This window comes from Cherax quadricarinatus, chromosome 40, assembly GCF_038502225.1.
Source record: "Cherax quadricarinatus isolate ZL_2023a chromosome 40, ASM3850222v1, whole genome shotgun sequence".
Classification (NCBI taxonomy): Eukaryota; Metazoa; Arthropoda; class Malacostraca; order Decapoda; family Parastacidae; genus Cherax; species Cherax quadricarinatus.
The window spans coordinates 33,250,821-33,266,048 of NC_091331.1; the positions used below are offsets into that span (position 1 = coordinate 33,250,821).

The 15,228-nt window shown below is 39.9% G+C and overlaps 1 protein-coding gene across 1 annotated transcript in view; it reads left to right on the forward strand.

Annotated features, from left to right (window-relative positions):
* The window catches only part of LOC128687135 (dynein intermediate chain 2, ciliary-like), a 102,606-nt gene that overhangs the window by 49,093 nt on the left and 38,285 nt on the right, over positions 1-15,228 (forward strand). The window contains exons 6-7 of the mRNA XM_070092579.1: positions 1,604-1,765; positions 5,203-5,324. Of these exons, the coding sequence (XP_069948680.1) occupies positions 1,604-1,765; positions 5,203-5,324 (284 nt within the window). The remainder of the gene's footprint in view (positions 1-1,603; positions 1,766-5,202; positions 5,325-15,228) is intronic.

The window sequence follows — 15,228 nt, forward strand, 5'->3', positions numbered from 1 at the left end:
CATCCTGTACATGGACGTATGTTTCAGACATCCTGTACATGGACGTATGTTTCAGACATCCTGTACATGGACGTATGTTTCAGACATCCTGTACATGGACGTATGTTTCAGACATCCTGTACATGGACGTATGTTTCAGACATCCTGTACATGGACGTATGTTTCAGACATCCTGTACATGGACGTATGTTTCAGACATCCTGTACATGGACGTATGTTTCAGACTTCCTGTACATGGACGTATGTTTCAGACTTCCTGTACATGGACGTATGTTTCAGACTTCCTGTACATGGACGTATGTTTCAGACTTCCTGTACATGGACGTATGTTTCAGACTTCCTGTACATGGACGTATGTTTCAGACTTCCTGTACATGGACGTATGTTTCAGACTTCCTGTACATGGACGTATGTTTCAGACTTCCTGTACATGGACGTATGTTTCAGACTTCCTGTACATGGACGTATGTTTCAGACTTCCTGTACATGGACGTATGTTTCAGACTTCCTGTACATGGACGTATGTTTCAGACTTCCTGTACATGGACGTATGTTTCAGACTTCCTGTACATGGACGTATGTTTCAGACTTCCTGTACATGGACGTATGTTTCAGACTTCCTGTACATGGACGTATGTTTCAGACTTCCTGTACATGGACGTATGTTTCAGACTTCCTGTACATGGACGTATGTTTCAGACTTCCTGTACATGGACGTATGTTTCAGACTTCCTGTACATGGACGTATGTTTCAGACTTCCTGTACATGGACGTATGTTTCAGACTTCCTGTACATGGACGTATGTTTCAGACTTCCTGTACATGGACGTATGTTTCAGACTTCCTGTACATGGACGTATGTTTCAGACTTCCTGTACATGGACGTATGTTTCAGACTTCCTGTACATGGACGTATGTTTCAGACTTCCTGTACATGTAACTGTCAGATTTTCAGCCCTTCGAAGTATGTTTCAGACTTCTCGTACTCTGAAGCATATTTCACACTTCCTGCAACTGGTAGGATGTTTCCCACTTCCTCTAATCGGAAGTATAATTCAGACATTTTGAACACCGAAACCTGTTTCATACCTCTGAATCTTGGAAGTATGTTTGAGACATTCTGAACTTGAATGTGTTAGACAGTGTAATAGTAGAAGTGTGTTTCAGATACTTGTGCTTGGGAGTATACTTCGTACTTCTGGATCATGGAAGCATGTTCCTACCTCGAGAACTTGGCTCTATGGTTCAGGTTTTTCAATTCTGACAGTTGCTGAAAGTCAAAGGTACCGGAAAAAAATTCAGGCCTCTCTTAGTGCAATTCAGTTTTTCTTTACTTGGAACTGTGTTCTAGGCTTTCAATACCGAAATACATTCATACGTTCATTCATGGGAAGTGTGTATTAGACTTAGTTACTGGGAAGAGAATACTGATGAATACCAAAGTCTGTTTCATGTTAACCAGTGCGTGTCCGACTCATCTGTTGAGGCCTGTTTTAGATTTACACTGTTAATGTGTGTGTGTGTGTTTAAGACATGTATTACTGTTGTATGTGTTTAAGACGTGTGTTATTGTTGTGTGTTTAAGACGTGTATTATTCTTCAGACTTTCGTTACTGGGAGGACGGCAGCGACGAGTACCGACCGCTTGAAGGGTCTTTACTGCCGCTATGGAAGTTCCACCATGATAAATCTCGCGGTCTCGTGGTCTCGCACGTCCGCTGGAGTCCCGTCTACTCTGACCTCTTCGCCGCCGCATACACATCTGGTCAGTAGTAACGTGGGCGGTGAAGGGATTGAGGGGTGGAGTAAGCGATGGTAGGGTGGTGAGAGCAGAGGATGGGCTGTATGGGTGGGAATCTTTGGCGAGGGCAACGTATGTTAGGAGTGGGCGGCGAATGTTTGCTGTGCTTATGAGATGGGTGAACTGAGCTATAAATGGGTGAAGAAGAATGAGTGGTAGAGACAGGAATGGGTAGGGACAGGATAATTGATGCAGATGGGGGCTGGGTAGAACAAGGTGTTTTGCCTATCATTACACAGAAAAGAATTGGTTATTCAGGACGAACTGCCTTAAAAACTGAATTTTCTAAATCTTTCTTTTATTAAAATACATATTTTTCAAAGACTGTGGAGTAATAAACGTGACTTAGAGACGTGACTTAGAGACCTCGCCTAAACTTCCTGTAATGATTGTAATTATTTTTAGCATAATTATGCTAAACATATTATATATAAGTTAAAATTTAAGTAATATTATTTAAAATCATTGATATATTTGCCTTTATATTCAGAATGATCATCAATGAATCACAGCATATTTTTGTCACTCAGCCTCCGTGTTTAATTGTGAAAATAAAAGTCTGAATAATTTCCAGGTACAGTGAATATGAGACTAAATTATCCAACACTTATAATATTGTTCGTTTAAGACTTTAAAAAATTGAAAACTGAAAAAAATACTTCACTGTAATAAATGGAAACTCATATTCAGAAATTATAGTTCAGAACTTGAGCAATGTTTCTCCATTATTAAACTGAAGTGTAAATAAACCACTTACTTCTGTTCAATAATATAATAGCTAAAATTAAAAAATTCTCCAGCTGAAGTTGAGGAATATCAACATCTACCTAATTTCTGTTTCTATGAGTAGATGTTCCTTCAATACTGAACTTTCTTTCCCTCACTCTTGAAGAGGATGAACTCAGTTTCTGGCTAGATTTGTCAAGATGGAAGACCTGTTACATTTTCTATCCACCACTCTAGTGGATTTCCTTCATTAGGTAATAACACCAGTGCCATATATTTGTCTATTTCTGTTTTTATGTTTGTGATAACTCGAATACAAGCACGTGAGTTTTTAGATGGTGCTTTTTGTGATTTCGAAAACTGATAATATGTTACACAAGGGTGAAAATTTTGTATCACAAAAAAATTTTTTTGATGAAATGTTTCAAGTGTTGCACTTGAGGCAGTATTCTGACACAAGACACTAATGTGTATATTTGTTTTGTAAACGATTTAAAAAAAAAAGAACTTGGCAATATGCTTTTATTTTTCAGTAAAATGACGGTATGTGTGTGTTATCTACACAGTACAGTACAATAATTTTTTTTTGGTTTCACATTTATCTAACATTAAGTATTCATGTGGGATGGAGCATTCTAAATGAACTTGTGCTTTGGTAGTTCATTTTGTTCTTGAAGAACCTCTACTGCAGGTTGGAGAATGAATTAAGTGGATCACAATGATGTCTTATTATTCTCTGTTGCCATGGGTTCAAAACGTATATACAGAATGGGTCGGTTCTGAACCCATGGCAAGTAAGTCCTAAAACGCCAGGCCCCATGCCATGGGTTCAAAGCCCACCCGTTCCGTGGTTTGTGTGTAGTCATGTTATTATGATTTCGTGAGTACCGATGGATAACCAGTTAAAGTGTAGGTAGAAAATATAACAGACTGTTGAATCCTGTCCCTTCAGTTTCTGTGACAACATTGGCACCATTATCTTGTACTATCAAATGAACGCCTGCGACAGTGACGACCATAAAAACGCGTGTGTCTAATACAGACGATGTTGGACACCTTAAGACGTTCAATGAAGCCAGATTAGTCGTTTAGAAAGAAGGTTTGCAACAATCAAAGTGTATACGAGCTCTTCTAAATGTGGTTAATAACACAATCATTCAAAAGTCCAGCAGATACATAGTATCGAAACTGTTCATCAACTAGATACTGCTTATCTAGGAGACTGAAGCTGACAAGTTCTTCTCTCACCAAACCCGTCCCATCACAGCTGTACTATTACTACTACCTCTCACAAATTGCACTTGACTCTTGCCACTATATACAGGATATTCGTTTCCTAGTTATCACTGTATTAGAATTAAAAAAGTCAGTGTCGAAAAGTTTCCTTTAATAGTTTTCCTGAACTTTACATGTTTCTTTTTCCACGAGTTGTCCTCTGTCCCGCTCTCCATGTTTAACGAGAAAGGGTTAATGAGAGAGAGAGAATAAAATCATAATACGAGATATTTTCATGTAGTGATGCAGGTTGTGCAGCAGTGACATGCAAGAGTGAAGAAATCAGCCAGAGTCGCAGGGATAAGAATGATCCTTAAGAGGTGTCAACACACACACTCTAGCAGAACTAAATGAATGAACAAACGATTAGAGATGGCCGCTAACTGTATAGTCTTATAATTAATCTCAATATTTTTTGCATTTATCCAACTTTAGGGTAGCTAAATGTGCTCAGGTGTGCACTCGTATTGTATACTAGTGCTATTCGGACAATAGTTCAATGTTATTTTTGCACTCCTGAGCAGTTTTAGCCACACTGTCGACTGGATGAATGTGACAATTATCATTTCTAAAAATCTCACCCACTGAATGTAACCTTATAGAATCCTAGCTGTTTTCATTGCATCTAGCTAGCTCGCTAGCATCTAAAATGTTTTATTCTTGAAAGGTAATGAATTTAACGTGAAGTGGGAGTTATAAAGTTTTTCTTTACTAATGACCTAGTGATGTTTGGAAGAATCAGAGAAGTTCTTGAGGTGGTGTTATAATGACAGATTTAAGTGAACATTAAAAAGAGAGAGGTGAGAGAGTAAGAAAATGTCTAGGCAGTGAAAGATCGAATGGGAAGGAATGCGTCTGTAGATACTAAGGCGTGGATATGTCGGCAATACGTCGATGAAAGACAATGTAATCTTTAAATGAATGTGTGTAGAGGAATGAATGGAAGAAAGTAATCAGGTAATCATTAGAAGTAAGAAAAGGAAACATTCCAGAATGTAGTAATACCAACACTTCGATGCGTGTGTGTAATATGATGCTTAAACTTTGCAATAAGAATGAGGATAGTGGTCTTTACACTCCTTTGTCGGAGTTCAATGGTTTGAATCTATGTGATATCTGATACGTATCCAGGGCAAGGTGTGGGCTGTTATAAACAGATGAGTGAGGCAGTGAGCCATAGCAAGAAAACTGTGTGTGTGTGTGTGTGTGTGTGTGTGTGTGTGTGTGTGTGTGTCTGTGTATGTGTCTGTGTGTGTGTGTGTGTGTGTGTGTGTGTGTGTGTGTGTGTGTGTGTGTGTGTGTGTGTACACGAACTTTGGTGAGAACTTTATAAAATTATGTTAAAGAGTTTAGGTGAAAGAATTTAGCTGGAGAGTTAAAGGAGAGACTCGCACCCGCAGGAGACTTAGGCGGCGATGATGGGACCGGGATGCTGTGTCTATACACTCTCAAGAACCCCTCCACGCCAGAGAGAGTCTTCCGCGCTCCATGCGGTGTCACCTGCGTCTGCTTTCATCCCCAGGTAACGTAACTACCTTGGCCCCTGCTGTATCATCCCCGGGTCACCTGCTTTGCCAACCTAGAGTGTGTTGTATATACTTGCATCCCAAGGTAGCCACTCTACATTATCACCTGCTCTACCATCTCATGGTCAACTGCCTTTTCTTGCATCCGCAGTGTGGCATACAAAGAGTATGTAACCTTTATTTGGCACATGTACACACCCTCATTAAAAGGCTACCTCCCCAACCAGCGAACCGAGTGCTAAGGGTCGGATGATGGGGCTCCCATCGTCAGATCAGTATCTAGGTTCAGCCAATGAGAAGGTGGGTCTGGCAATTGTGGAGGTGGCGTTGTAACCACTCATGTTTCCACCCTTGTCATTTTCATTCTAGAGCTGGTTGAAGCACGGTCTGCTCTCTAGTAGCTTTAATTCTGCTTGCTTACTGTAGTGTGCACTAATAGCTATTGCTGTACATAGTGTATATAGTGTATGTACTGCTGTTTATACTTGGTGAAGGATAATATGTCAAAGTTATCCAACTGCGTTTTTGTTCCCTTACACCCAGGATAACAGGCCTTTTTTGTTCCTGGGTTGTAATATGGGTAGCCTGTCCGAGAGCTGAAGCTGAGCTCTAAGAGCTGGATGGTTGAGAGGAAAGGCAGTCCCATTATACAGTGCCATGGTGGCACTTTCTACCTATTGAAGTTGGAAGCCTATTCCTGAGCCCTCTTGTGGTGGGGGTGTGGCATGCAAAGAGTATGTAATCTTTATTCAGCGCATGTACACACCCTCATTAAAGGCTACTTCCCCAACCAGCAAACCGGGTGCTAAGGGTCGGACGATGGGGCCCCATCGTCAGATCAGTATCTAGGTTCAGCCAATGAAAAGATGGGTCTGGTAATTGTGGAGGTGACGTGGTCACCACTCACGTTTCCACCCTCGTCATTTCCATTCTAGAGCTGGTTGAAGCACGATCTGCTCTCTAGTAGCATTAATTCTGCTTCATTACCGTGGCATGCACTAATACCTATTGCTGTGCGTAGTGTATATAGTGTACATACTGCTGTTTATACTTGGTGAAGGATAATATATGTCAAAGTAATTCAACTGTGTTTGTTCCCTTTACACCCAGGATAACAGGCATTTTTTGTTCCTTGGTTGTAATGCACAGGTAACCTCACTGTTACTTTGTCGCTTTCCCTTCCATATTGTTATGGTCACTGCTGAAAATCTCGCCTGCAGTCTATTACCAATGTGACCTCACATTTAGGTAGTACATACATGTGTGCTGGCTTAGGGTTGCTGCGTATCAAGCACATAACAATGGGAGACATTCACCAATGACCTGCTATACAAAACCAGAGAAATACTCAGACGAACTAGTGAGGGAAAGAAATTTTTGCACTTGATACGCAGCATCCCTAAACCAGCACACATGTATGAACTACCTAAGATCCACAAACTCAATATTCCTCCGAGACCAATCACATCAGGTATAGGCAGTGCACCACACAAATTACCCGGAGTTCTTGCCAAATATCTTCCTTGCCTTACGGGGACCATCAGCTCCGCTAATCTAAAGTATTTAGGTGACCTTCTCAACCGCATCAAATAAACCTATGATATGGGAATGGGGCCCCATCAGCACTGTCTTTGCTAACTTGTATATGGAAGACCTGGAAGCTGAACATTTAGCCTACATGAGCAGCAGCAGCGTCACTTGGTTACGTTATGTAGACGACGTCCTCATAATAACTCCGAAAAGTTTTGATGTGCAGAATCTTCTAGTTTACAATCGAGTCCAATCACAAGCTACATTTTCCAGACGTCCTCATTCACAAAGTAGGTAACGCTCAAAGGTTTCATGTTTAAAGGAAACAAACAAACAAAAAAAAAAACGATGTCACATCTATTCCAGTCAAGATACTATGACCAAAGGAGGCATCACCATCGGATTTTTCCTAAAAGCATACCGAATTTGCAGTCCAGAGTTTCTTGATGAGGAGTGTACATACATACAGCAAACCTTCACCGAACTACATTTTTCTTCCTTTTTCATCAAAGACTGCAAGAAAAGTGCCCGTCAGATCATTAGTTCTCCACACACTAACATTCCTAACCATGTTATAACTCTTCCCTACAACCAAATTGCATTGAACGTTTCTAAAGTACTCGTGCAAGGTAACACTAAAGTTGTCATCGCAACCAGCACCTCCATGAAAGATCAAACTAGGACAAAATTAAAGACCTTGACCGAGGCAATGCAGGAATTTATACTCGTCCCTGTAAAGGCTGAAACAGAATATATAAGAAACGGCAAGAAAACCCGAAATGCGTCTCAATGAACACATTAATGCATGTAGGAACGATAATTTGAGCAACGCCTGCTTACAATACCGGAATTCCGGCAACCACTTGATGAAATTCAGACGCCCGACTAGTGATTAAAGAACCACATTTCCGGAACGTAAATGCTTTGAATAATAATTAATCACTATTTCTTATACGATTAAGCAGAATAAATGCAGCTTCATCATCTGTGAAGTATTAACAAGAATCCTCCTCAAAACAGTTAATCCCACCATCACATCGCTGCTGCCGCTACTACTACTGCTACTACCACAAGTACCACTACAACTACTACTACTAGTATTACTATTACTACCTACAACGATTATATTATGCCTTGCACCTCTGTGTTTGCATTGTTCGTAACAGCTTGACAAATCTCCCAGAGAGCGAAACGTTATCACAATAAACATGTCGCATTAGTTGCATATGTGTCGTTCTACCTAACAAGGTCATTATGGTATATTAGGAACAACAATGGTCCTAAAACTGATCCCTGTGGAACGCCACTTGTTACTGACCCCCACTCAGATTGCACCCCATTTATGTATACGCTCTGCTTCCTGTTGATCAGCCACGCCTCTATCCATCACAGAACTTTTTCCCCAGTACCATGAGCTGCCACTTTTTTTAAGTCTTTTGCGTGGCACTCTATCAAAATCTTTACAAAAATCCAAATAAATAATATCGATTTTTTTTATCATGATTAACTGCCTCAAATGCTTTACTGAAAAAAATCAATAAATTAGTCAGACATGAATGGTCTTTCGTGAATCCATGCTGAGTATCGTTAACCAAATTATGATTATCGAGATGGTTTCTTATAATTTTTTTTCAACAAGTCGGCCGTCTCCCACCTAGGCAGGGTGACCCAAAAGGAAGGAAAATCCCAAAAACGAAAAAACTTTCATCATTCAACACTTTCACCACACTTATACATAATCACTGTTTTTGCAGAAGCGCCCAGATGCAACAGTTCAGAAACATATATAAAGATACAATATAAAAAATGATTTGAAATAATATAATAAACTTCATATATAATACAATATCAGGGCCCCAATTATATATATATATACCGTCCTATTACACATCCCACCAAACTGACAATATCCCAAGCCCCTCCTTTAAAGTGCAGGCATTGTACTTCTCATTTCCTGTACTCAAGTCCGGCTATATAAAAATAACCGGTTTTCCTGAATCCTTTCACTAAATATTACCCTGCTCACACTCCAACAGCTCTTCAGGTCCCAACAACCATTCGTCTCCATTCACTCCTAACACGCTCACGCACGCTTGCTGGAAGTCTAAGCCCTTCCCCCACAGAAACCTCCTTTACCCCCTCCCTCCAATCTTTTCGAGGACGACCCCTACCCCTCCTTTCCCCTACAGAATTATATGCTCTCCATGTCATTCTACTTTGATCCATTCTCTCTAAATGACCAAACCACCTCAACAACCCCTCTTCGAATTCTCTGCATAATATTTACACCACACACTGCTCTTAGACAGGACATCTCCACTGCCTCCAACCGCCTCTTCGCTGCAGCATTTACAGCCCAAGCTTCGCACACATACAAGAGTGTTGGTACCCCTATACTTTCACACATTCCCTTCTTTGCCTCCACTGATAACGATTTTTGTCTCCACATATACCTCAACGCCCCACTCGCCTATTTTCCCTCATCAGTTCTATGGTTAACCTCATCCTTCATAAACTTATCCGGTCAGTGTTGTGTGCTTGGTTCTTGTAGGACCGCTGACTCCGTGGTAAGGTGATGCGTGCACTGTGCTGTCTCTGGAGGCAGTACAAGGTTCGCAGGGTCGAGTCCTGGCCTGCCGCAGTTTGGTAAATGATTTAAAATCACTTGTTTCGTGATTACATTATATATATATATATATATATATATATATATATATATATATATATATATATATATATATATATATATATAATGTCGTGCCGAATAGGTAAAAACTGGTCAATTAGCAACAACTTATTTAAAATTAAGCCCTTTCTAAAATTTTCTCTTATACGTTTAAAGATATATTCTTCTATTTATGTTAATGTAAAAATTAATAACTGTGGAAATATAAACACATATGCAGTATAATGTGATCCTTTATTGACAACGTTTCGCCCAGAAAGTGGGCTTTATCAAGTCACAAACAGATCTACCTGGGGTGGAAGGTACGCGAGTATTTATAGTCAGGTTCAGAATGCTGAGGTCAGGTGGAGAATGCTGCATCTGATGGTCTACAGAGTGGGGTTATATAGTCTAAAATCTTGGGTAGCTTGGAAGGGAGATTGGATAAGTATGTGTGCATACCTTCTGCAGTGTTCCTCCAGTGTTTCTTGGCAAGTGGTTAAGCTATGTTATAGAAGCCATTTTAGACTCGGTAGATCATCAGATGCAGCATTCTCCACCTGACCTCAGCATTCTGAACCTGACTATAAATACTCGCGTACCTTCCACCCCAGGTAGATCTGTTTGTGACTTGAAAAAGCCCACTGTGTGGGCGAAACGTTGTCAATAAAGGATCACATTATACTGCATGTGTGTTTATATTTCCATTGTGTCGGTATTTTATACCATTTATTTCCGCCTTAATAACTATGTACAAAAAAAAAAACTTACTTAACCTTAATATAACAAGCGCAATTTAATAAGAACATAAGAAAGAAGGAACACTGCAACAGGCCTACTGACACATGCGAAGCAGGTCCGTGTCCTTCCCCCCGGATTAGCCCAATGCATCAGACCTAGTAGCACAAGCTAGTCAGGTCCAACTCACACCAACCCACGCCCACTCATGTATTTATCTAGCCTATTTTTAAAACTACACAACGTATTAGCCTCTATAACTGTACTCGAGAGTTTGTTCCACTCATCCACAACTCTATTACCAAACCAGTGCTTTCCTATATCCTTCCTGAATCTGAATTTTTTCAACTTGAAACCATTGCTGCGAGTCCTGTCTTGGCTGGAAATTTTCAGCACGCTATTTACATCCCATTTATTTATCCCAGTTTTCCAATTATACACCTCGATCATATCCCCTCCTAATTCTACGCCTTTCTAGAGAGTGCAGATTCAGGGCCCTCAGTCTATCATCATCGGGAATATTTCTGATAAATGGGATCAACGTTGTCATCCTCCTTTGTACGTTTTCCAGTGCATTTATATCCATTCTGTAATACGGTGAAGAGAACTGTGCAGCATAATCTAAATGAAGCCTAACCAAGGATATATAGAGTTTAAGTACAACCTGAGGACTTCTATTATTTATACTTCTAGATATGAAGCCAAGGATTCTGTTAGCTTTACTGCGAACACTAATGCACTGTTGTCTTGGTTTTAGGTTACTGCTAACCAGAACTCCTAAATCCTTCTATATTATTTAGTTCATATGTGGCATGGTTATTTTCCTTTGCATTTGTCTATATTAAACTGCATCTGCCACTTCTCAGACCATTGCATCAGTCTATTCATAATCCATTCATAATCCAATTAAATATATTTTAGATAAATTTACAATAACTTTATAATAAACAAACACAATGAAATATATATTTTTCGTTAATTTCAGAATGATTTTTGCGAAATTATTGCATTCACGAACTTTCGCTTGCCTTATTTGGCAAGAAGAACGTTGCTATTTAAGCCAAAATCGCAAGTTTTGCCTATTCGGCACAACATTATGAATATAAAATACAATTTTATGACTGAAAAAATTATATGTATGAATAACAAGGACAGTCAGACAATATAAAATTATTATAAATACAACAGGTATCAAAAGGTAAAAAAAATCACGCTTTGATTCCGCCTAATGAGAGAGGGGATTGCCTGTGCGACATTATAGGCAGATAAATGAGCCTAGAGAAATAAGGAAGTATGTGTGTGTCTTGTCTGTAGGTTTTGAAGGTGCCCAGGAAACAGGGTAGCAGTAGCTACGGTCCAAGCGGAAGTTTGGTGGAGCAGGTAATCTGGCCTCGTGGACTGGGTCAGCTGTAATGCTGCTAGTTTAAATAAAATCTGTATGAAGTTATTAGAGGGGGGTTTATCCTCATGCAGATTGACTATATGTAATTGACGAAGGGTAAAGAATTTAGTGCAGTCTGCTTCTCCATAGGGTAATCAGAGTAATATTAAGCGCTTGGTGCTGATAACAACAATAATAACAGTAGTAGTAATTAATGATCCCATTCAGTGTGGATCACAACTGGACAAGACAACTCCACATCTGCGGGATCAGGCAGATATACAAGGTGAGATAAAAAGAGAAGGACATAAGAATAGGTCACCTGCTTACAGTTAACATACATAAGAGTACTGTCTAACCAAATGAGAAAATGTAAAATTAGTATGTCAGGAAGCAGGAAAGGTGAAGAAATTCCGGAAGACATGTTAATAGAGGGAGGAAGACAACTAAGGACAGGTCAAGTCACGGGTTTCCAAAACATTAGAGTATTTAATAATGTAATCAAGCAGGCAAACATCAGTAGGAAAACCTGGACTAAGAATTATGTTGGTGATGCTGTATATAACGGCCCTGTATACATTTTTAACATGAATATCATGATCTATCATACAGAGATCTCTTCATCTGGCCTCACCTCTGACTCTTCCCCTAAACGCTTCACTAGTTCGTGAGCCGCTTGAAGAACGTGTGATGGATGTAATGAAGATTCCCAACAAGGCTATCCCAGTGAAAAGCTATTATCCCATTCCCACTCAGTGGTGACTCGATACTATTTCAGAGAGGACCGAAACGTCATTTAAAGTTCCGTCACTGAAGTTTGTTGGTTAAGGGGGTATAAATCCTATCGACTTCTCAAAGGTCATTAAGGCTGCACAATAACTGTAATACTGTAATCATTAAACAGGGATTAATTTTAACTCCCAGCATATACACATTGAGAAAAATACACCCAACTATGCAGAACTGATGGTAACCTAAAGCGTCCAGATGATTTCAGCCTTCAAGCCTGGATAGACGGCAAGCAGGTGGTGTGGGACTACACACGTGCGTCCACAATGGTTGATACCTATCTCCAATACACCAGGGAGGAAGGAAGGGCAGCTGCCAGCTCCAGGAGTCCCAGAATCTAGAAAATGCGGTGAACTTGTCCATCATTATAAGTTTGCAGAGGCTCAGAAACCCTTGACTCATGGGAAAAGAGTGCATCTAAGTTCCTTAAGGAGTTAGGCAAGATATTTATCAGGGTAACTAGGGATCCAGGTTAACTAATCTGTTCCAGCGACTCAGCGACGCGCCCCAGCTCTGAGGAACAAAATGAGATTTTCGCAATGTAATCTGTGACAAACACGTAGCAATATGTACTTGAAATGTATCCCTCAAACCTCATGTACTGTATATGCTATCTTTTTAAGTCTTTTGTACCATATTATATAATAAAATATGCCTTTTTTCTTATCCACTTTTCAGAGGCTATGGGTCCCACAATTTGCACTAGAGGTGGACCCCTTCCCATCAGGGTATATATCTATATATCTTGTTAAAGAGAAAGGGAAGAGACTAGACTAAACTTTCTGGTTGCGGGACTGAGTCACTACCTTAAATATTTTTTTACCTTTAATAAAAAAGAATATAATATGAACTATTTAAACAAGGATTTTATACATGACGGCTGGTTGAAGAATAGGCTCTTCCCAAACACCAATTAATCTAGGCACTGAAATTGTACGTAGTTATGTAACATGTTATTATATACACTTGTCTAGTTTGGTAAGTGCTAATGAGTGGACTCCATAATGAACATGACTGAGTGCAGCACGCATCTTCTATTACTGTGTTATAAATACCTGCTTTAATATTTTAAATTAAAATGTTTTTCATTATTATTATGAATCAAACAATTAAGAGCAGGATTTTTGAGTGATGCGTCTTAGTACTGTATAACGTTTTTTAAAGAGATAATCTGTCATATTTAGTGCAACATTTGCACAACAATTTCTTTATATGTAGCAAGTTTAGGGAGCAAGGAACTGTCTAGTTGTATGTGGACAAAAGCTGACTCGTGCAGTTTGTTATGTACCAGCACGTGCAAATTGACGGGAACAAACTCTTGCAAGTTGATAGAAACATTCTTTCAGGGTGACATGTAGCGACTCTTTTAATGGATTTTTAACGATAACCGTTGTCTCCAGTATCTACAGTATATTTGATCACAAAAATTTCATGATTATAAGTCCTACAAGATTCTTACATTCAGCAGTACCTGCTGCTTTATTACTGTTCTTTAATATAAACCTTGTAAAATCCCTATGATCCTAGACTGTCCTTCGTTCCTTACTTTTCCGACGACTTCATCCTCGTCACTGCACTACGTCCTCCAGGCTCCCTACATGCACATTGCTACTTAGTCTGCCTCCTCGATTATTTTAGTGTTCAAATCTCAGAGTGCGATATATGTGATCAAGACTATTTCTTCCCATATCATTGTCAATAGCATTCATTGTGTGCTATTTTGCATGTTTAGTAAGTACATGTATATTGCCATCAGCCATTGTCAGAGATCAGGACGCGATGTACAGAAGAAGCGTGGAGCCTCCGTAAATTTTTGCGCTGAAAACCCACTCTGCATAAAATACAATAACCGAGTAAATGCACACATCATTTCTTGAATACCTAGCAATTCCGGTGTTGAATGATAGCAGCTCAGAGCTTCACATTCTTCAGTAGGTAACTGCCCTATTAGAAAACTCTCATCCCATTCCAGATTGAGAACTTGGAAGATCGTTGACACAGTCATTGGTCTGCGTTAGTGACCAATTATCTGTTTTTATTCAAGCCATTCTTGAACTTTTGTTTTTAATGTTAAAGGATGTGCAAGACTGTCTCCCTCGCATATCTCCTAGGGTTCCCAAGTCGTGCTGAGTGTCCATCGTTTTTTCTTACGGAGGCTTGTTTATCAGTGAACACGTCGAAAATTTTCGATCTACTTGTCACTTATTTAACATATGTTTTCTGACTTTGAAATGTTTAATTAAATCAGACTCGGTCTTTATTGTTGTTTTGGAAGGAGTCTGTGTGTAATATAAAACAGTGTTTAAGGTTTCCTTGGGCATCGTGGGAGTATACGTTAGCGTTCTGTCAGTATCATGGGAGTATGAGGTGATTCTCTCAACATTCGTCTCAACCTGCAGGCTGAGAGGAAGCTTTCTGATCCTTCTCCTGCTTACACCTGGTGGCGTAACCGTGTACTACAGTACGCAAGATGGCGGATCGTCAGGGTAGAAGAGTAAACACGGTCTGTGTTGAATTCATTCGTGGCTCTCTCAGTGGTGCAAGGATGCATGTCTTATTGCCTATCATTATTCGCGACGTCTACGGCATCCCCACCGAGGAATTATATGGTGTGGCTCTCAATGAGATGTCGAGGATTTTTGTGAAATTCGCAAATGCCGGCTTTTACTCCAAGATTGTGGAAGCTTTTCAAGAGAAAAATGGCGGTGAATTCAGCCGTAGAAGTATGTCTGCGTGACGTCTCCACACACGTCACTTGGGTCAAAGTAAGGAACGTGTCTTTCGAGGCGGAGGAGTA